We start from the raw sequence: 23,442 nt of genomic DNA on the forward strand, positions 1-23,442 counted from the left end.
CCCTAGCCATGCCCCTAACAAAAAAAAATAAAAATCAAATGATTTGTAAATCCGTGTGCGCAGGCCATTATCAAACTCCGTTCATGTGCAGAGAAACACAGATCATTCATTCAGCAGGCCTTCCACAGCAGAGATCACCACTTGGTATTGTTATTCAATTCATTTACATGTACTTATTTGAGACTTTTTAATTCAAAGTGACTTATGTGAGAGAGGGTCTAAGGGCAGGATGTTGTGTTGCTGTAAAGCTCCCTGAGGCAAATTTGTGATATTGGGCTATATAAATAAAATTGAATTGACTTGACTTGACAAGAGTCCAGAGCCAGGTTATAAGCTGACGTCTTGGTGACTATTGATGCCGTGATGACTGGGAATAAAAACCCTCATAATTGCAGCACTGTGTGTGTGTGTGTGTGTGTGTGTGTGTGTGTGTGTGTGTGTGTGTGTGTGTGTGTGTGTGTGTGTGTGTGTGTGTGTGTGCGCGCACAGGGATGGTGGGGTGGGTACCAGCTATGAGTTTGACGAATGCCAATCAAATGTTAAAACTAAACTGTCCTCCCTTCTCTTCTCTTCTTTGGTAAGGAAGTCTCCTCCTCGCTTCTTCTTTCTTTGTTCCTGCCATTTTATTTTGTTTTGGTTTTTTGTTTTCAGCATGGGTGTACATCATGAGTTTGCTGCTCTTAAGTATTAAGAATTTCAGTTTACTTCAAGATGATCTGTGTTCCTACTGTGTGCAGCTGTCTTCTCCGAGTATCTCCGTTTCCTGTCTCTTTGCTTGCCCCTTTGGCAGTTTATAATACACTGAGTTGTCACTTTTTCTTGTAGTGTGCTGCCAACATAACCATGGTCTGTCTTGTGTCTCACCCAACATCTCTTGACGTTGCCCTGTGCTCTTTGTCTCCCTCAGGTACAGGAGAGAGCGGCAAAAGCACCTTCATCAAGCAGATGAGGATCATTCATGGTGCGGGCTACACAGATGAAGACAAGAGGGGCTTTATCCGGCTGGTTTACCAGAACATCTTCACCTCCATGCAGTCCATGATCCGCGCCACAGAGACCCTCAAGATCCCCTACAAATATGAACAGAACCGGGTAAGATCCACCTAAATGACAGCAGGTCGGGGACGAAGTGCCTTTGCTCTTGCAGAGCCCAACAGCTTGTTCATCCCCGTACAATTTTTTAACATCCTAGAACACATGAGGACATGCAAATGGTGATAGTTCACCTGTGAAAGTGGCTGATAGAGTAGAACAGTTTGAGAGCCAAGGCCAAACTTTGGCTGACTGCTTATGTTTGTCTTCCCCACTTGAATGTAATGACTGACTATGTGTGGTTAAACTGACTTTGGACATAAACACATATGGAATCTGAACAAGGGAGTGGCAAGTGCTGGCTGCATGCTCTTGGTAATTGTGATCTAAATTATTAATCGGCCCTGTGATGGTCTGGCGGCCTGTCCAGGGTGTCTCCTCGCCTGCTGCCCAATGACTGCTGGGATAGGCTCCAGCATCCCCACAACCCTGAGAGCAGGATAAGCGGTTCAGATAATGGATGGATGGATACATTATAAACCAACACATTGGGCTCCTCATTCGTGTTAAAATATTGAAGAGTAAGTGGACACTCAAAATCCTATAATATTTTTCACTTCCTTAATGCCAGACATGTTTGAGAATATGAGGAAAGCAGTTAGATGCATACCACAGAAAAAAAAAGTCATCAAAGAGTGAGAAACCAATCCCCAAATTCAAAAGGGCTGGGTATTGGCAAGGACCTCACGATATGATACGTATCACAATACATGAGTCATGATACGATTGTATCACGATACATTGCGATACGATACATATTACAATACATTGTAATACTCTACATAATTTATTGAAAATTTAAAATTAAAGCTGAAAATACGACTTGCTGTGTACCACCTGGGTAGTCTAATATTTACATCACTTTATATTTTGATAAGAAATGAGTCAAAACTATTTAATTCAAAATGTCTTAATTTTATCAGAATGGTATTTGCATTGCACCGTGCACACAAGTTCATTTTAAGTATTTTTATTGTGTCACTGAACACATTGAACTGAAATCCATTTAAAACATGAATAATTTTTTAAATGTATCGATACGAGGGGCTGGAAAATCGTTAAAAGTATCATGAAGAAAAATATTGCAATAGTGAACTGTATCGATTTTTTTTTTTTTTTGCGCAGCCCCATCTGTCACATACTTCAGATAAAAGTACACTGAGCAGTGAAATGCCTTTTTTGGTAAACTCCGAAACTGTCTAACAAGAAGTAGAAAGATCACCAATAAATAAATCCCAGTTGAAGTGGCAATTTAGAAGAATGTGGAGTGGAGTGGAACATGGAGCGTTTGTCCTGCCTTTTCCCCTCTGGTGGACCAGCCACTGCTGGATGACATAAAACCTGTGTGATGCCAGGGATTTTTGGCGGGAATGTTGCCACAGACACATGTTTGTATTTCTCTGTATTACTGCAAATGCAAATCTTTTACTATTACCATTACTGCAAATGAGAATCTTAAGGACATGAAGCAATATATATGTTGCACAAGTTTTGACTGCACTGTAAAAATACTGAAACGCTTAACTAATCTTGTGTTGGGACTGTGTTGCATTGTGGTTGGTTGAGGAAATACTTTTAAATTGAGTTTATCCTGCTTGACTGAAAATCCCTCATTTTGTTTAACTCGTTCATAAGTAGCTTAAATATCTCAGTTCATTATATAATTTGGTTCATTTTAATTTTTTTCCATTTCAACGTGTAAAAGTTAAGTATCTTGGTACCTCGTAAAATCAGTCCAAATAGTACAGTCAGAGCACTGTACACTAATAACTGCCTATGTAGGTACTTTGCATACAATTTTTTTACACCTTTTTCTACATCAATTTTATTTAGAATTGTAGGATAATGACTAGCATGATGAACATCATTATGGTCCATGATGTAAATTATATCGTAATATGAATCTCAGGCCCTATCGCCCAGCCCTATTGGATGTTAGAAGATGGAGAGACATAAGGAATGAATCATACCACCAAACTACTCTTTACTCTGATTCTTTTTGTCTCTCTCACTTCTGTCTCTTCTCTAACGTACCCTATACTTCCCCTCTGTTCTCAGTCCAATGCTTTGCTGGTGAAGGAGGTGGACATTGAGAAGATCAATGGGTTTGAACAGCCTTACATCACAGCCATCAAGACTCTGTGGGCTGACCCAGGGATACAGGAGGCCTACGACCGCCGCAGGGAGTACCAGCTCTCCGACTCCACCAAATAGTATGTCTGTGTTTGAGCATACTGTATGTATGGGCATGCATGCATTTACCAATGGGTACACATGCAGTTCTCTCTCTGCGTGGAGAACTTGGTTACTGTTGTGAATATTTGTGACACAGTTTGTGTGTATAGTAATGAAGTGTCAATGTGTATGTCCATAACTGTGACTCATGTAATCTGTGTGGGAACCTGAGAGTATGTGTTTGTGTGTGTGTGTTGAGGTGTGCTGGTGCGTTTGCGTCAGTATGTGTCATTGAACTTGTGTGTTTGTACATGCAGAAGTTAATTTAATGCATGTCAAAGAGACTGACATGTTGTCAAGTGGAATCAGATTTCCTAATAATTAAGGTGTGTTTTTCTGTGTGGGTGGCAGTAGGGTGGCTCTGTATGTAGGTCTGTGTGTGTATGCTATTGTGACAGCACCATTACAATGTGGTTAATATAACTTCCTATAGCCATGGTGATTGATAAATACTAGCATTTACCAGCCACTTTTTTTTCACCATTTTACCACAAATATACGGCATTTGGAATAGAACAAGAATTGCAGGATGATGTATGATTACTGCCAAAGTGGCAGGGTAAGTACAGAACCACAGACATAATACCTTTTTTTGGCTAGTGGCTGGAGTCATTGTTCTGCTCCGTTTGCCCATATTGTAATTCATCTGCGTTATTAGTGTAGTGTGATAGTGTAGTGGGATGTTGGTGTCCCAGAGAGCTGAAGTGAGCCAGAAATAGAGAGATCCTGAGATTGCCAGCGCAACCCGGACACCAGAGTTCATGCTCTCTTACAAATCCAGCCATTATAGCTAATAGAGCACAGAACAGCGACTCAAAAAGCACCATCTTGCCCTTCCTTTTGCTGCTGGGTTTAAAACAACTTTCGTTTACTAATGTTCCTTCATACTAAGGTGCTCTCAAAAATATTGGCTCAAGACTTGTGTCAATTTACCTGTCTTGGGTAGCAGCAGTGTGTCAAATTAGCATACACAGGTGTGTGTGTGTGTGTGTGTGTGTGTGTGTGTGTGTGTGTGTGTGTGTGTGTTTGTGTGTGTGTATAGATAGACAGATAGAGACATGGATGGATATATAGATATAGCTAGAGAGAGAGAGAGAATGTTGAAAATATCGTTTCCCTTTAAGAGGATGTTACTATAAAAAGTGTCAGTTAGGGCTCAGCTGTATCAAGCTGGATGTCTGTACTTGCTGGAAGGTCCAATATAGTAATAGATTAAGTATATGTAAACCTTTCATGCCTTGACTGATATCGCAACTAAATCCTTTAGCGTGTGCAGGAAACACCTGATTAAAAGAAAGAATAGGTAGGTAAACTCCACATCATCAGAGATTACGAATGAGAGGTTTCTATTGTAAGATAAAGACTATTTTTATGTGAAAACCTTTGGCCTTAGAATAGAATGGATTGGCATTTCCCAACTGAAATCTTTTTATCCTCATTTTTCTGTTAGCGTAATAGATTGCCGCCCCAAGCTAAATCCCTAGAGACGCAATGTGTTCCACTCATGTCACACTGCCCCCTGGTTGTGGCTATAGTATAATACAGTCCAATGCTACTCCCTGTGCCTATTCAGTGTATGAGGTGTATATGTGTGGGTGTTCTTGTAATGTATAGGATGACTGTGTGTTTGCATTCGAGAGAGAGAGATATTCTACTGTTTCCCACACTGTGCATGTGTGTCTTCACTAGTTACCTTAGTGATATAGACCGTGTGACTGCGGAGGGGTATGTTCCCACCCAGCAGGATGTGCTGAGGGTCCGTGTTCCTACAACAGGCATCATTGAATACCCCTTTGACCTGGAGAACGTCATCTTCAGGTACCCACCATGGTACCGGGACCACAGCAGCTAGAGGCTGAACCAAACCACTGATGGTTGTTAGGATTTTAACACATTCTCACTGCTCGCTCAGGAGCCTGCATCACCCACAATAGTCTTTTTAATCCAGTCTTTCCTATAGAATTTTGTAGATGTGGGGTCGTTTTGGTTCTGCAATAGGTTTGCACCTGATCCCAGTCTAGTATAATTTCAATGGTTTCTGCACTCTGAATTCCTCACATTCTGATATTTGTATCATGATTTGTACAAAATAGTACTTATCTACAATATGTTTTTGCTATTCTCAGTTTTTCTATTGAAGGGTACTACAACTAAATTAGTAAAAAAGATACACTGATTTGATCAGGTTACAGTTACCATATATTGGTGCTGCTTTTCTAGTAATAAGTGCTTACCAACATCATTCAGCATTCTAATCACAGATTACTTGGCAAATGCAGGTGTGCCAAAATAAAGTTGATTGTTCTGCATAGGAAAAAGACAGATGAGTTGGTCCTAGATCAGATGAGCCAGGGTGGCAGGTGGGTTAACCTGATAAACCGTCAATGGTTTGGGTCTAGGCTTATGTTGAGGTTCTGGTGCCAGGATAGAGACCGAGGCCGGACACTCTGCTGAAGCGTGAGCGGAGCTGCCGTTGAAGACCAGGTGATGAAGAAGGATTAGACAGTGATGTCATGTGTTCCTCAGGAAGTAGTCCTATAATCTGAGAGACCATTGGTGCTGGAAACCCCGTTCTGAAATAAGATGAGTCAAAACCATTTGGAATTTAAAATTGAAGTGGCTCAATTGTTTTCACTTTCAGTATGTGGGGAGTATGCTTCCTGGTATCCTTGACATGACGACTGTCTAAAACTTCTTTATCTCATTCCAGGTCACTGCTATTTCTGCTGCTGAGACCACCACCTCTACTGTCATTGCTGCCTCCAGCATACTCCACAAAGCACACTCTCTGAGAGCCAAATCATCAACAAGACGGCTCACTCTGAGATTGAACTCTCATGGCTTAATCCAAATGAGTCAAATTATAACAATCCAAATTGCTAATTTAGATAACTTTACATGGAGAAGAATGTGCTGTATATCTCAGCTAATCTCTTGAGAGTTGTCAGTGGTTTGTGTATGGGGAGTTGTGGTGCAGTGACACTATCTGAATTCCTTTAATTCTGAGATGTGGTATTTTCTGCAGAGCCTTCTCCACAGGACTTATCTGTGCTTCCTGGAATGGCAGGGGGGTTGTTGTTATTGCCTGTCACACTTCATATAACTGTTTTTCCTGTCTCTCTCCCTGTCTCTCTTTTTCTCTCTCCCTCTGTTTTTTTCCTCTTGTCAACCGGTCTGCCTGTAGTTACCTTTCTGATCTGGATCGTATCGCAGATCCCAACTATCTTCCCACCCAGCAGGATGTGCTCAGGGTGCGCATCCCCACCACAGGAATCATAGAGTACCCCTTCGACTTGCAAAGCATCATCTTCAGGTAGAAAGATGCCTCCGTTGGCTTCAGTGCTTAGTTCCTCCGTACTGTTAAGTGATATCTTTAACTCATACATGTGTCTGTCCCCAAAACCATGTTTTTTGTTTTGTTTTGTTTTTTGTAACATTGTCTCCCCATGCCACTAATTAAGAGAACTTATCAAAGTACCGAGCTGCCCCCATACTGCACTGACTTCAGTGCATTTACGACATAATCGCACACCTGTTAGCTCTGGCTAATTATAGATAAACACAGAGAAACACAACCACTTGTACTTTCGTAGTTTTAAAATCTCTTACCGCCCCCAGTCAACAGCCATATCGTAACACATACATAAAACATGCTCTCACACATCTTCCAGTGAGCCTTAGGTCCTACATTTTGGAACCCAGTCTCTTTAAATGGGTCACCTCGCTCCTCTCCCTTCGCCTCCTCCTCTCCTCCTTCCCTCTCCGGCTGGCAGAGGAAACGAGGTCGTCCTCTCCACGGTGGAGGACTGTTATTTTGGGCCGCAGGTCCTGCAGGGCCCTGATTGGCCCTCAGGTCCCAGTGGATTGCAGTAGACTGGGCCAACGCCAGGGGGCGCTCTCACATAGTGAATTGGATCAGACCTGTGCAGCTCAATGAGGGACAGTTTTTGCACCCTGTGCACGCTATTGTTCAGTGAAGAGCAAAACATGCAGGGCTGTTGGTCAAATTTCAGGCTATATCTTGTGTGCGCACACTCGATTACAAAAACTTGTTGGTGCTGAAACGTTTTACTGAATCAGTTGTCACACATAAAGGCTTAATGAAACTGGGACTTCAACTCCCAGACGAATGGAGGGTGACCTTGTCAAAGAGAGACTCTATCAGGAAAGCTAATACCCAGTGAGGAATCGGGACAGCTATAGCTCACAGTTGCAGACAGCGTTGCTCTCAATGAATTACTGCAGCTACTGCTGGCCCATCCATCTCCAGACATAGGTGAGGAAAGTGAAACTTTGCGTGCCGAGAGAAAGAGTCGGTGTGTAACTTCATCTCTTTTTTTTTTAAGTCTTACATCTGAGATGGATATTTCTCAGCTTGTAGCTTCCGGCCGGATAATGTAGGGATGCGTCATCCTACCTCTGGAGGGGATCTCACCATCGCAGGTGCCCTCTGTGCCCCTCACTGTCATTTCTTCCCCTTCTTCCCAGCTTTTCTTTTCAGTTTTTCTTTTTCTTGTCTTCTCTCCCATTAGTTCTTAACCTGTCCTCCTTTCTCTGTGTTCTGATTGTGCATTTGTCCCTCATTTTATTCTTTCTTGGTTTCTCTGCTTATCGCCTCCACATGGGGTTCACAACTTTGCAATTGCTCTTGCCTGGTGCGTTATCTCACAAACAACAGGGAAAGATGGGAACGCCATCTGCTTGAAAAATGGTTCCTTTACATCCTTTCTCTCTTAACACATGAGATTGATCAACAAAAAGTTACCCCCAATCAGATCTATGTATCAGATGTAATACTGACTCCATGTATGATCATGGGAGGTCAATGAAGGAAGCCACTCCGCTGAAGAATTCCTATTTATCATTCCTATGGTCTTGTACAGACCAATTGATATTTGTAAATATGGAAAACTTGCAAATCTATAGACTGAAGAGTCACTTTGTTAGCTGCTTCATCGCGAATCTCCAATCAGGCTCCCCTTCGTTGATGCAGCTCCAGACTGAATGCAAGTTTGAGTCTTGGTTCTCTGCTTTTTGACTTTTGAAAAATAACTTTATATATGTTCTATTCAAAAGAGAAAGTGTATCCCAGCTAAGAGACAAAGAACAAAAAGGAAACTTAAAGTAATTGGAGATCAACGTAGTACCAGATGAAACACAATCAGAGGATAGAATAAAGACATAATTAGAAGGATGGCTGTGAACTTTACAAAAAAGGAAATTGAAAAAATTGTGTTTCAGGAGTGATTTTACAAGATGACACAGAATGAGCTTTAGCTCCTTAGTAAGGCTATGGGCTCTATGGCAAAGACACTGCCTTTCCTTGGAAGATTGAGCCAGGCCTGATCTGGGGATGATAGGCTGGCATAACCGGCTAAATTAATCTTAAAAAAAAAAATCCCTAAAGCAAGCCTAAAACTTAGAAGTAGTCAGCGCAGGGAAGATTAAAAAAGGAGAGGGTTCCCATTTCTTAATTTTTAGTAGTTATATGAGCCTCTGCATTATGAATAATTTGCAAATGAATAATTTGTTCACAAATATTAATTGGACTGTTATGGACCACGGAACCAACATTAATAGCTCCTTTAAAATTGAGTGGTTTTCCTTTTAAATTGATCCTAGATTTGTGCTTAAAGGGGAACTTAAAAGACAAGGAACTTAGGGAATGGTGACGGGCCCAACTCACTTACTCACTTTGACAAAAGGCATATCGCAATATCACTTGTGCCAGTCTCCTCTGGGTCTGTGTAGTCAGTTTGTGCAAAGTTTTCCCACACAAACAGAGTTCAGCAAACTGTCCACATTATTGCTTCCAAGTTAACAGTCCTGCAATGCAGTTCATTTATGTCATGGATGAGTTTGCTAAATTCTCTTTTAGGCTCTGGTCTAACCTTTGTTAGTTTTGAATTCATCAGTACTACTCGTTTTGCCTCAAACAAGTTCATTGAAACGTATTGCTTCAGTATACTTTTCTCAAACAATGGGTTGGGGCCAAAATGAACCATAGGCCTAGTTTTGATGTGTCCCCACATGACAGTAAATATTTTCTTTTATATGCGGGTCAAGTGCTGAAAATGTGTAAGGAACACCGATACTAGCATTAAGTCATGACGATTCCTGTACTTGAAACAGATCCATCTGTTCCATGATGCTATATATCTGTATGAATACCAAAACATCATTACCTCAAATTAAATGATAAATATTTCAGTCAGCCAACTCAAGTTAACTTGGTTGTCCTCCTATCTTTCTATAGTAATAGCCTGTTTGAGCTGTTGATGATTTTCACATTTTTACAAATATCTCATCTCTCATTTTGAAATTAATCTTTGAAATATACCTTGATAGATTCAAAACCAGTTAGAAATACCAAATAGTAAGGCTCCTTTAAGTCACTACAGGACAAATGGAGTATTGGGAACTTGTTTGAACTGCATGGGTTTTTTTTTCTGCTCTTGAATCTGACACTTAAATGAACATTTAAAACTCCTGACTGCTCTTTGTGCACAAACCAGGACTATATACTGAATGTGTTGATCCCCTTTCTGTAATTTTACACTCCTTTCTGCTCTGTGTTCGCTCTCACCCCACTTCCAGGATGGTGGATGTAGGAGGTCAGAGGTCAGAGAGGAGGAAGTGGATCCACTGCTTTGAGAACGTCACCTCCATCATGTTCCTGGTGGCGCTCAGTGAATACGACCAGGTCCTGGTGGAGTCAGATAATGAGGTGAGGGGACATGCGCAAACTAGAACTGCGCTATAACCGCTATAAACCATCCTGTAGCATTTTATTCCAAATGACTGTGTTTATGTAGCTTCAGTGTAATATTCTGACCACAGTATTGGATAAATACATCCAGGGTAAATACACACGAACGCAGAGCCATGCTTGTTGTTAACAGAGTTGAGTCACGTGTAAACAGAACTGATTTTAGGGACATGTACAGACAAATAAATGCAGATAAATTATATAAAGGGTTGGCACCACAAGTTATTACTCCGTTCTCATCGATGTTTTTATCATGTCTCTGCATATTAGAATCGTATGGAGGAGAGCAAGGCGTTGTTCCGGACCATCATTACCTACCCCTGGTTTCAGAACTCTTCTGTCATCCTTTTCCTCAATAAGAAGGACCTGCTGGAGGAGAAGATATCCTACTCCCACCTGGTGGACTACTTCCCTGAGTTTGACGGTGAGACTATCTTAACTTTTTGGCATGTTCATTCATGTAGATAGATGATCATGTGAGGCCTGGTGTCAAATGTAAACGTCGTTAAAGCAACATTCATGAAAAATTTCTGAGAGTCGCTACTTCTGCTACATATGGTAGAAATGGCAAAATCACCTGCTCTGAATCAATATAAAGCACTATTCACAACATCGCTCATTTAAGTTAGATTGAACCTTTGCTGTTTAGCATTTCAAATGCATATTTGCAAGTCAATCGTGTTGCTAGTGAGGGTAATAGAAATTGTTATGACATTGTTACATTTCATTTGTTTTGTTTTTATCATGACACTTGCAAATCCATTTAGACTTGAATTAAATCATTCATTGGGCAAGCACACCAGAAAAAAAACGATTTTCGCACTTTAGATTATAAAAAGGTGATTTAGTTATTAGCGCTGCTGCAGTGGAGTGTGATAAGTGCACTTGTGTTGGTGCAACAGGGTTATGCAATTAGTCACATAAATGTATTAACCATTAATTTTGGTGTTTAATATTTTAAAATTAAAATGGTAAAATTGATGGAACAATCAAATCAGTCTCACAAAATCAGTCTCATGAAATTATTAACCATGAATTTTGGTGTTCAATAGTTATAATAATCAATGTTGCACCAATTTGAGTTCTTCACTTGGCAGAGGATGGCTTCAGTGATTAGTCACAAAACAGGTGGGACAACTTACTTCAATGAAAACAATTTATTAGAACAATCAATTAAAAAAAGGAAATTGACTGATACTAATCAGTTACAATCAATAACTGAGCAGCTATGGGATGATCCAGGCACAAAAGGTGACATGAGGTTGCGAGGCTGTGCAAATAGTGTATGTGTATGCATATGTGCACTGAAAGGAGGAGTACACATGAGACCATATGTGGGTATGTGTGCACACAGGTGCTGCAGTGCACTGAAGAGAGGAGATGTGTGTATGTATGTGTGTGTCTGCACATGTGCGCATCGAAAGGAGGAGGTGTTTGTGAGAGAAAGGTTGCATGCAGCCGTGCAGGCGAGATGGTGTTGGGATAAGGTTAAGACAAAGAGAGGAGTTAGAGAGAGCTGGAGAGAGAGAAGGGGAGAGCAGCGCGTGTGCGATCTACCTGAAATAATTTTGCAAACAAAGAAACAAAAATGAAAGAAGCAAATAGAAGAAAGTAGATGATCTGTCTAGCAAACTGTGGGTCAGTGTGCACAACTGAATGCGAATGAATTCAAACAATAGTACTTCTCTCAAGTAACAAGGGAAGATTCAAACAATGAAAAAGGGAAAAAAATTAGAAACTAACAGTCGGTCTATGTAATACTTCCTATGTGAAGCACAGTGTGTATTTAGATCATGAATTATTTCAATTTACATTTTTTTTATGTGAGATGATTAGACCAACTGCTAAAACTAACTGCCACTACACCACTAAGGCTAAATCTTGCCCAGTTAACAGCCTTACTTAAGATAGCTCTTTTGTGGCGATCAGAGTCCTTGTTGTCTGATGAACAGCTGGGGCTTAGGTTTGGGAAAACTGTTTCTTTTCCTAGTTGTCTGGCGTCAAAGCTTGGCTCCATGGGAAAACAGTTTCTTTTCTTTCCCAGCTCGTCAGCTGAAAGATCTTAGATGCTCCATCGGTCATCGGATGATCTTGGAGCAGTCTAAGTTGCGATTGCGTCAACGTTAAAGAAATGAAAAGGGATCCAGTCATCTTCTCTTTTTGTGAAAACTGGATGGCTTGCAATAAAAGTTAACCAGTAATCACAGCCAGCTAGTGGATAAACGAGACTAGGTTATCTTCCAATAAAACCAAGGCCAGCAGTAATGTGAAGACACCTAGTCCTTTGTTCCTTGTTCTTCTGCAGGAAAGGGTACCACAAGGTGCCTGTAGTGTGCACAGTCCACAGTGGGAGAGCGAATTTCAATTCCGCCGTTATTTTTAAGGGCGAAATTGCATTGGCGTATACAGTATTACTGTAACCAATACTTAGCGCAGTAAAGGTGAGAAGATAAGTAGAGATCACTTTGTGAGGTTGAGCAGGGAGTTATGGGTATTGCAGGCTACAGGCAGAGTCAGCCCCGACACTTGTTTGTCAGTGGTATAGTTCAAACTTGTTAGAAATTATCAAAAATAAAATGGAGCCATTGCACCTGTCATCATGAAAATATAGCCTGTATACTTAATCAAGTTTTTATTGGAGGGGTGCAGGTTACTGTGTACATTGCACTGCTTGCCTTTGCAGCCAGTTCCAATAGAAGAGTTCAACAGACGCAATAAATGGAAACTAAATAGTGTAGTTTGGATTTACACACCAAGCCAGGGCGTTTTCTCACGAAATTAAAACTGCTACAATACTAACATGAAAATCCTACCTGCCTGTCAGACTGTCAAGTTACCTGCCGGTCAGACTGATAAGTTAGTATTTGAGTAATTATCAACTACTCAACATCCCCAAGCAGGGAAATATAATTTCCATCCATCCATTCCTTCATTCAAAATCATTTGTTTTGCTCATTTCAGTGTATAAAAACCACGAAACAGTAGTTTCCCATGCAAATGACATCATTTGCATTTATGATCCATGAGTGGCACTGAATTTAAATACCAAATGTTGATCTATTTCCATTCTCTAACATTATTCCAAATGACTGTTGGCACTGAATTCTTCCAATTGCTGGTACTCACGTTGCAAACTTCTTTAAGCTAGTGTTAGCATCTAATGGTAACCAGTTAGCTACAATGATCATCCTCTAACCTGAGAGATGCCCAGCTTCTGCAGTGTGGTTGATGATGTTTTGTTTCCAGTGTTTTATCGGGCAGTAATATAGACTGAATGAAGACATTTTAAAAGTCTCTCTTAGCCCAAAGTCCTAAATCCCATCTGATGCTCCACAAGGTTCCATCTCTAACGTGTGCTCCGCATAGAACTGAGTGTTGCTCTTGGACTGAGGTCTTGTACTTTTGACAAAATTCACCCGAGCTTGGAAAGCTGGGCTCCTTTTCTTTGGTAAAAAGTGTACTCTGTCCAGAAAGGCACACGTTTGAACAACTTGGACAAACGCAACTGTTAACCATTTTCAACTTGTGTGAATGATAAACACTGTCCACTATATGATAAACACTGTTCATTAATAAAGTGCAGCGGGAAACAAAAATATCTGGACAAGCCATGGATCACTAAAGGGCTACAAAATGCATGTAAGAAGAAAAATACACTATAAGGAGTTTCTAAAGTATAGGATACAAGAAATCAAGTATAAGATATATAAAAATAAATTGATATCCTTAGTGAGATCTCAAAAGAAAGAACATTATAGGAAATTACTAGGGGTTAATAGAAACAATAGCCAAGGAACATGGAGAGCGCTCAATATCATAATCAAAAATGGAACCGGAAAATCAGAATACCAAAGTTATTTTAGTAAGAATAACAGTGATATCACAGATAATATAAACGATATTGCTGATGAATTAAATAACTGCTTTGTGAATGTAGGTCCAACCCTAGCAAATGAGATCAATGTCACAAGCTATGAGGATGGTTGGGGAGATATGTACTTTGAAAATAAAAATTCAATGTTCCTTACAGGAGTTCATGAAAGTGACATCATTGAGATAATAAATAAATGTAAAAAAATTCTATAGACTTGAATTCTTTTGATATGATTCTTATAAAGGATATAATTGAATGCATTGTGAAACCATTCACACATTTGTAATCGATCTTTCCAGACAGGCATTTTTCCCAACAAAATGAAAACAACCGAGGTAGTCATACAAATTTGGGATATACATTTATTTTCCAACTATAGCCCGGTTTCTCTGCTTCCTCAGTTTTCTAAAATATCAGAAAAATTGTTTCTTTACTAAGTGATCATCAGTGTGGATTTTGGTCCAACAGTTCCACTTCACTGGTAGTAATGGAATTAGAGGAGGAAATATCAACAGCTATAGACAACAAAGAGTATATATGGTTGTTTTTTTATTGAATTAAAAAAGGCTTTAGCATTGATCATGGTCTTCTTATGAAGAAGCTAAAAAATATGGGATTAGAGGGGTAGCATACTCCTGATTGAAGAGCTTTCTTGAGGATGGGCATCAATATATACAGATAAATAGCACTGAGTCTGAACTCAGAAAGGTTACCTGTGGGTTGCCTCAAGGCTCTGTACTGAGACCCAAACTGTTTATACTCTACATGACATCTTGTAAGGTGTCTGAATTATGAAAGTTTGTATTATTTGCAGATAATACCAATATATTGTGCTCTGGGTAAAACATGACAACTTTTGGAAGTAATCAAAAGAGAAATGAAATCTTTAAAGAAATGGTTTGACTTTAATAAAATATTAAATTTAAATAAAAATAATTAATTGTGTTTGGTAATCGTAGAATCACTTTCGCTATTAAAATTGCGATCAATGATGTTGAAATTGAAAGAGCTTATGAGAATAAGTTCTTGAGAGTGATAACAGATGATAAACTCTGTTGGAAACCACACATGAATCATTTTAAACCAAAAATGTCTAAATCTATTGCATTATCATATAAAACTAAATGTATATTGAACCAGAACTTTCTGTATATACTGTATTGTTCTCTTATAGTTCCATGCATTACTTACTGTGTGGCGATATGGGGAAACATGAAACCAACACAAATGCTATTTTCATACTAGAGAAGAGAGCTATAAGAATTGTACGTCAAACCGGTTAACTTGAAAACTGCACAAATGATATACAAAGTAAAAAAAAAAAACTTGCTTCCTGACTGTCTACAAAACATGTTTGAAATCAGGGAGAGGAGAAGAATTTGCAAATTAAAAAAAACAAGGGCTAGGACAAATATAAATAATAGATGTATAACTCTTAATGGGGACAATTTATGAAATAACTATGACCAGGAATTAAAAATGGGTACACTTTGTGAATTCAATTTTTTTTTCAAAAATAACATAATAAACAAATATAAAACGGAAGTATGGACATAATGGAGTGACATATGACAAATGAAACATTGCATTTGATTTTGTATTTGGGGACTGTTTGTTTGAATTTTTTGTTTTTGTACCTGGTAAAAAAGGTAGGCATAATAAGCTAAAGCTTCACCCGACACCTTTTGTTTCTTTCTTTCTTTGTTTTATATAATTTGTTATGATTTATCTATGCATATGTACATTCTTTTGTAACACTGGTAAAATAAGAACTGAATAAATATAGTTGGGGGGGTAGTTGAAAAATTTGCTCTCCAATGTGTTTGAACAGAGGACAGGAAGTTGAATGACAGCAGTTTATTTATCTTGACACTATAAAACATCTTAAGTGGTTGATTAAACTGCTTTGTGGCACAATTTATCCTTTTTTATTTAAAAAAAAAAATTGTGTTGCAGAGGTCCTATCCAAATTGTTTATTGTGCAAAAAACAAAACAAAACACAAGTTAGACTTTAAATGATTTCAGACCACAACATTAGGGTATTGTGAAAGTGACAGTGTCTCACGTGACAAATCAATACCCACTGATCCAATGAGTGCATGTACAGTTCCTTTATGTAGGGCTTTCCCACTGCTGAATGCGTTACCGTCCACTGGTGAACGCATTTAGATGCTAGTGAACACATCCGGATGAATAGTCTGTACGAGTGAACGGCCCGGTTTTTTGATTTTGATAATATCAACCCAAACTGGCGGCTGTGAACATAACTTCATTTTCTCACCTTCAAAATCTGGTTGTTCCTGCTAATCTTTGGTCCCAATGTGTCGTATGGACATTTAAAAGTTAACTGACTCGTCCTGAAATTATCCAACTAGTCTTTCTTGCTAAAGACAGTGTTAACTATGGGCTCCTACCAAATGGAGGATCACTCCTTCACACACAGTGCTCTGTCTACATGGGCACATTTTTTTCCTCCTTTTTCTCCCTAGTTGTACCTGTCCAATTACCCAACTCCTCTGAGCTGTCCTGGTTGCTTCTCCACCCCCTCTGCCGATCCGGGGATGGCTGCAGACTACCACATGCCTCCTCTCACCTGAGAGTGAGGCGTTTCGCCAGGGGGACACAGTGTGTGGGAGGATCACGCTATTCCCCCAAGTTCCCCCTCCCCCCTGAACAGGCGCCCCAACCGACCAGAGGAAGCGATAGTGCAGCAACGGCCAAGTGTGTCTGTAGGGACACCCGACCAAGCCGGAGGGAACACGGGGATTCGATCCGGCGATCCCCGTGTTGGTAAGCAACAGTGACCGCCACCCTACCCGGACGCCCCTAATGGAAAAATTTTGAACAAGAATAACAACCTCCCCTTCGACCTTGCTTTTTGGATTAGGGCCTGGGATCGGTGCCATGATGCATCCATCCATCCATCCATTATCCAAACCGTTTATCCTGCTCTCAGGGTCGCAGGGATGCTGGAGCCTATCCCAACAGTCATTGGGTGGCAGGCGGGGCGACACCCTGGACAGGCCGCCAGGCCATCACACAGGGCCGACACGCACACACATTCATACCTAGAGACAATTTAGTATGGCCGATTCACCTGACCTACATGTCTTTGGACTGTGGGAGGAAACTGGAGCATCGGAGGAAACTCACGCAGACCCGGGGCGAATATTCAAACTCCACACAGAGGACGACGCGGGACGACCCCCAAGGTTGGACTACCCTGTGGCTCGAACCCAGGACCTTCTTGCTGTGAGGCAACCACGCTAACCACTGCGCCACTGTGCCGCCCATGATGCAGCCATGTTTATGAAATTGATCTAATGAATAACTGTTGGCAATTGCGGGTGCTGTTTTTGGTAGTTGCAATGTTGTATCAATTCAAGTGATTACAAGGAAGCAAGTCACTCTCCATAATTCTCGAAATAAAGTGACTGGCTAATAGTGTGAAAACTCAGAGGAAAAATATGATGCTCTCCATCCGGAAAAGAGAGGACAAGTGAGGACAAGTGTGAAAGCCCTAATACACTGAACTTAGAATGGTGTTTGTATATTTTGTGTTACTTTTGTCATGGTGACAAAGGCACCATAACCACAGTAACAAATGACTAATCTGCCTGAGTATGCTAAATTTTAATGTGTCTGTTGTATCTGTGTGTGTGTGTGTGTGTGTGTGTGTATGCCTGTGTTTGTGTGTGCTTATGTGTTTTTCTCAGGTCCCCAGCGGGATGCCCAGGCTGCGCGGGAGTTCATCCTAAAGATGTTTGTGGACTTAAACCCAGACAGCGACAAGATCATCTACTCCCACTTCACGTGTGCCACGGACACTGAGAATATCCGCTTTGTGTTTGCAGCTGTCAAAGACACCATCCTACAGCTCAATCTCAAAGAGTACAACCTGGTCTGAGGGCTCACACGACAATGCACACCTCCTCCTCTGCATTGCACAAAGGCGCACCTCTTTTGGGAAGTGTGCACTCAACTCCACACACATCACACAACATTCTACACCTGCACACATACATACACACACACACACACACACACACACACACACACATACTTACACTAATAGAACGCTTTTCCCCCCCATGACAGTGGATTTACAGTCGTCCACATACCTAATTCCCCCACCCTCCACCCCACCATGTCCTCCATCATCCCATTTTCTTTCACCGAAACATGCCCTCTTCCTCCTTTTCTCGGCAGCTTGTTGTGTCAGAGTCCTCGCCCCTCCCAAATCTGGTCCATGTGTCAAATTTTGCCCTTGGCTGTTGGCTCTGACACACTGATCTGGCACACAGACCGTGTCCCACGGGCTGTACAATGACTACGGAGGGGACTTTAGTGTTTGTGTGTGCAGGTGCGGGCATGTATGTGTGTGTGTGTGTGTGTGTGTGTGTGTGTGTGTGTGTATCCTTGTTGTATGTTTGGGGCAACAAGGATTAGCGAAGAGCTGTGTCTTTGTGAATTGTTGGGTTCATGCCTTGGCCCTTCAGAGTTGACCTTTGCTGGTGTGAGATCAGATCCTGAGATTCGTCTCTTTTCTGAGCTCCTCGCGGTGTAGAGAGAAGTGCACATTGCGGCCAATAAAACCACCCAAGTACCAGTGATGCAGTACCCATGCATATGTTCACAGCTGGGTGAAGCGGCATAACCCAGACAAGATGTGAAGTCCCATATGGGAAATGAGGGGGCGGGGCAAAGGATTCTATCTCCACCTTGCACCCTATGAATGTACCCTCCTGTGTGAGCATTGCAATTGCAAAAAAAAAACAGTAGAAATATTATTAGGTAGATGCATATGTTAACACTAAGACAAAAACACGAGAGGGGAGGAAAAACTAATTGAAATCTCTGTTGCCGAGATTTTTTAAAACATTTTTAATGATAGTAATTTGTTGCTATGTCTACTTCTATTTAACAAGTAATGGCAAAGTGAAAGGTTGATTATAACAAAGGATAAGAAAAATACAAAAACTTTAAAAATGTGCAAAAAAATGTATAAAAACAAAGTGATCAGAAATTTACTTGACATAAGTATCCTTTGCAGATTTTTTTTTTTTGTGTTAATCACATCACTTCCCTACTCCAGATGTGTTTTTTTTTTCTTATATGGATTCACAGAGACAATCTGTAACCTTCCATTTGACCTGCACAGCACCTGGTTCCATTGACATACGCACAGTACATTACACTGGGAGCGAGTGAGAAGACTACTTGCATTTGACACAGGCTCTGCGCTGATTATCACTGGCAGTTGATGAAGGGAGCATGATGTCATCAGTGCGCATCAGCCTGTCCGGCACAGGAAACGTTAAGTCTTAGAGCCTGGACGGATACAGGTTGCACTGCAGAAAGCTTAAATTGACCAATCAAAGCCATCAGAAACACAGTGGTGCCTGGGGTGCAAATCAAATTCAGGCAGGCAACATCTCTGATGACATAATAGCTCTTGTCACTCGGCCGTCCAATCAGACATGCACCCTGACGGTGACATGGTGGCATCCATTATATCAACACAGGAAGTGCTTGTTTACCTTTTTTTTCTTCTTTTTTTTCTTTTTTTACTGTATAGTCACTTTGTTTATAAAATGATTGCTTGCTGTTGAGTGGTGAGAGGAGGAAGACTTATATGATCCTTCTGTCACACACACACACGCATTCTAAAGTCTGCAAACATTCTTGTTTGTGTATATTTATGTTTGTAAATACATATACACAGAAATGCTCCTGTACAAAATGGCTTTGTGGTACACCATCCTCAGCAAAAACAAAACAAACAAAAAAATCCACTTCTTTTGATAGTGTACTGTTTGTTTTTGGTTTTCCTATGAATTTACAGTATTAACTATACTGTGATTATGGATTTTCTTCACATGATTATTAAAGGAACACACAGAGCTGTGCTGAGTGGTGTTAAGGAAGAGCTAGACAAGGAGCAATAGTCTGAGAGAAGGTTCCTCAGCAGAGAGCTTTTTGGACCCTCACAACTCCACAGTACTGCAACTGCTCCAGCTCCATACTAATACTCACTAGAGCTGGCGAGATAGCTTCACCATGTGGTGATGACATGAGTATAAAGAGCGTAAAGATGTTTTTTGTTTTGTTTTGTTTTTTTGTTTTTTTTTACATTTTTTTTTATTTATCTAATTTATGGACCAGGTTTGAAGGTGTTGATAATTTGACTGCTTTTGATTCTGTCATGTTGAAGTGCTCCTTTATCATGGCTGGAGCCTACTTGAGTCTGAACTGCTGTAAAGACAAAACGTTTTGGTATAGTAATGACTTTATCTCTGCTTTCTATTTCTATAATGACATTTCCACGTGTACTTGCCATCACATCTCCATCCATGATAATACTGTATTGGTTTCTTTAGCGGCCCTCACATTTGTTTTGTTTGATGATTTTTAAAGAGAAACTTGTATTTCCTCTCGGTTTCTAGATGCAGCGCTGTAATGCATACATAGAAAATGTACAATATGAAAGTAGGTGGAATTTTTATCAGTGGTTGAAGACCTCCGTGGTCCATGCTTGCTATTTGTAATTTTACACAGAAGTTCTGTCGTTGGGTTTCGCATTAATTTCAAGTTTTTGAAGCTTGCTTTGATAGTGCCAGTGATGTGCAGATATACTTTGTTTGGTCTCTGACCTTTTCTACAGATGACTTCTCCTTCATTCTCATTAAGGGCTATCACAGTGCATCAGGCAGACAGTGGGGAGTGGAGCGTAGGACCACAGTGAACCAAGTCACTCACTAATGCTTTGTTTGTAAAATGGACATTACTTTTGTGTTTTAAGCATTTTAGGCAGCGTGTTAATGCAAAGATAAGGCGTGTACAGAGATGACCAACACTAAATAGTCTTTTTCCATGTTTTTCCTCTTTGAATGCCCCAACAGGAAATCAAATTCACAGTCTACGGCATCCCCCCGGTGACCTCAGTCCCTTGTTCCCCTGATTGTATTTGTTTCATTGTGTTAACCTTCGGCCAGAGTTGACTTCATGCATTATATAAACACTTAGAATAAAAAGACACTACATAGACGCAACAGCAAAGTATTGAGTTTCCCCCATAGTGTTTGAGCCACAGTCGATGGCCCACGAAACTTGAATTTTCCGTGGACAAAATAAACGTTAACGCTAAACTAGTATGGAGCAAGTGGAAGGCCAGCGGAGTCAGAGTCGCCTGTCATAGAGAGGTTCTTCCTGGCTCAGCATGCCAGTATTAACGTGCAATGGATGATGCCCCGGTGTGAATACCCAGGTATTTTAAGAGTTTTGCAGCGGTGTGATGTTTTACCATGTGTTCTGTACAACTCGCTGTAGTCGTTAGTGCAATCCGAGAAACGTCAAACACGTTTATTTTCCAGTCACCTAAATACTTACTTAGCACTACAAATCTACGGTACATGGTTAAGGGCTGACTGGCTGTTATTTTGGGTTCAGCGGTTTGGTATAGCCCTCTGATGCACAATGTGTTTCTGACACTTCTCTGCCTCATGTCGGGGGCCCCACATAAATCTTGATCCACTTTTCATTTATCTATGACATCCTAGGCTGCTTGTCCTTATGAGCACTGACCAGAGAAAAGACCAGGTTGGTCGCTTCTACTTTCCCTTTTATTGCCTTTTTAATTTATCTCCATGAAGGAACTGAGACTAAGTGATGAAGGCTGTTTTTGGACCAGGTGAGGCCTGTAGCAATATCTAGCATGCTCTGTGGCCATTAGCATGACTGGGGTTGAATGATGGACCCTCCTGTGGGCTAGTTGGTACCCTAAGATGGAATAGGTGGAATCATACTTACCTTAAAGAGGTCAACATGGAGTTAGTGTATATTCATTGCTTCAAGCTTAATTTTTTTTTCTGTAATTTTCACACTCTCCTTTGTATTAAAAGACACTTACCGAAACACTATTGTACTTAGGACCACTTGATATGTTTTTTTTTAAGTCTAATGAAACCTAATGGTCAGATGTGTAGTGGTGTATAAAATGCTGTTTTTTTTCTTCTTTACTTTGTATGTAAACCAAATGTAAATGATGTATTATACTGAGTGTGCCAACCCCACTCTCTGTAGAGCCAGGCTCTCTCTAAGTGCCAACGCTGTGGTCATCATCAGAGGACCGCCGCCCGAGATGGGTCCCCTTTTTAAACACATAGGAAACTAAACACACAAGATAGATGATTAAGTACACATAGAGACTTTATTCCGTATTTAAAATCGAAGATTTAAAAGATAATCTGCTGTTTGTTTTTTTCTTTTTTGTTTTTGTTTATTTTTCTTTTTTTTGAGAAACTACTTTTAATTGCATGTGCTGTGTAATTTGTGTCGGAAGTGGGGGCTCAGATGTATTCATTTATGCAGAGCCCTTGATGAAAGGGTTGAATCAGTTGGTTATTATTGGTTATTGATTTACATTACTCTTGCCATATTTTTTTTTAAATGTTTCATGTATTTGTTTCAACCACTGTTGCCTGATCCTCATTCAAACATGAACATGACTTATGATCATTGCCGCCTTCTAAGAGAGAAACATAATGACAAGGTATCTGTTTTAAATTGAAATAAATTTGTTCCTATACTTGCTGATAATGTGTGTGTCAGTTGTGATTCATGTTTGGCATCTTTTAGTTTTTTAGCCATCACATCAATCTCTATGATAGTGATCTGAGAAGTCTGGGTGTCACGGATAAAAAGTGAAGATGCATGCTAAAATTACAGCAAATACAAGTTTGTATTTGTTTATAATTCCATGGTGAAGAAATTACATATTGCAGATATGATCAATACAGGAATTTGGGTTGTTGGATAAACATTTATTGATCCCTTGCCAATGAAGTTTTCTGTTTTGCTCCGTTTTTTTATTTCTGAACTGCAGAAATATTGTGTCGTCCCAACAGGGCCGATGCCCCAAATCCTCAGATAAATGGCCACCTTGACCAATCCAAATCACCCCATTTTGTGTAGTTTATCAACTCGGGTTAGGGTCAAGCCGCGGGTGAACAATGTGGAGCATCCTAAATGAGACATGGGCCCGTGTCTTGGCTGTAAAACGACAAAGCAGTATGTCTCCATGATCCTGGGATTTTTTTTTGTTGTTGCACTGAATAACCTTTTTCTTCTTCTTTTTCCTGGGTTTCTCTGATGAAGACATTTTATGTCACCGCCCGATTGGGGGGGGGTATGTGTGTCATACACATCACTTGAACTTGTATGGCTCTAGCCACATCTCTTACCAGGTAACAGAATAATTATGAAAGTGTTACCTTTTTGTGATTTAAATGTGTTTTATTTGGTTTCTTTAAGGGACATTAATAAAAATGAAAAAGTGCAAAAGACAAAAAAAAAGACAAAGGTTTCGCACACTTTTTACACTGAACTACAGAGTTTGCAGATTTGGTGAAGGTAGTCCGTAATATCTCACACCGGAAATGAGTGTGTATTCTGCATGGTGTCGCGCGGGGC

General features: G+C 40.4%; 1 protein-coding gene across 2 annotated transcripts in view; it reads left to right on the forward strand.

Annotated features, from left to right (window-relative positions):
* gna11b (guanine nucleotide binding protein (G protein), alpha 11b (Gq class)) overlaps nucleotides 1-17,982 on the forward strand; it is a 34,415-nt gene extending 16,433 nt beyond the window's left edge. Inside the window, exons 2-7 of one of the 2 annotated variants that reach the window (XM_056296169.1) lie at nucleotides 908-1,092; nucleotides 3,151-3,305; nucleotides 5,017-5,145; nucleotides 9,925-10,054; nucleotides 10,367-10,520; nucleotides 17,688-17,982. In XM_056296169.1, coding sequence (XP_056152144.1) covers nucleotides 908-1,092; nucleotides 3,151-3,305; nucleotides 5,017-5,145; nucleotides 9,925-10,054; nucleotides 10,367-10,520; nucleotides 17,688-17,878 — 944 coding nt within the window. In that variant the 3' untranslated portion in view covers nucleotides 17,879-17,982. Of the gene's footprint in view, nucleotides 1-907; nucleotides 1,093-3,150; nucleotides 3,306-5,016; nucleotides 5,146-6,511; nucleotides 6,641-9,924; nucleotides 10,055-10,366; nucleotides 10,521-17,687 lie in introns of both variants that reach the window. The other variant, XM_056296170.1, reaches the window with a different exon arrangement.
* The last annotated feature ends 5,460 nt before the right edge of the window (nucleotides 17,983-23,442 follow it).

This window comes from Lampris incognitus, chromosome 16, assembly GCF_029633865.1.
Source record: "Lampris incognitus isolate fLamInc1 chromosome 16, fLamInc1.hap2, whole genome shotgun sequence".
Classification (NCBI taxonomy): Eukaryota; Metazoa; Chordata; class Actinopteri; order Lampriformes; family Lampridae; genus Lampris; species Lampris incognitus.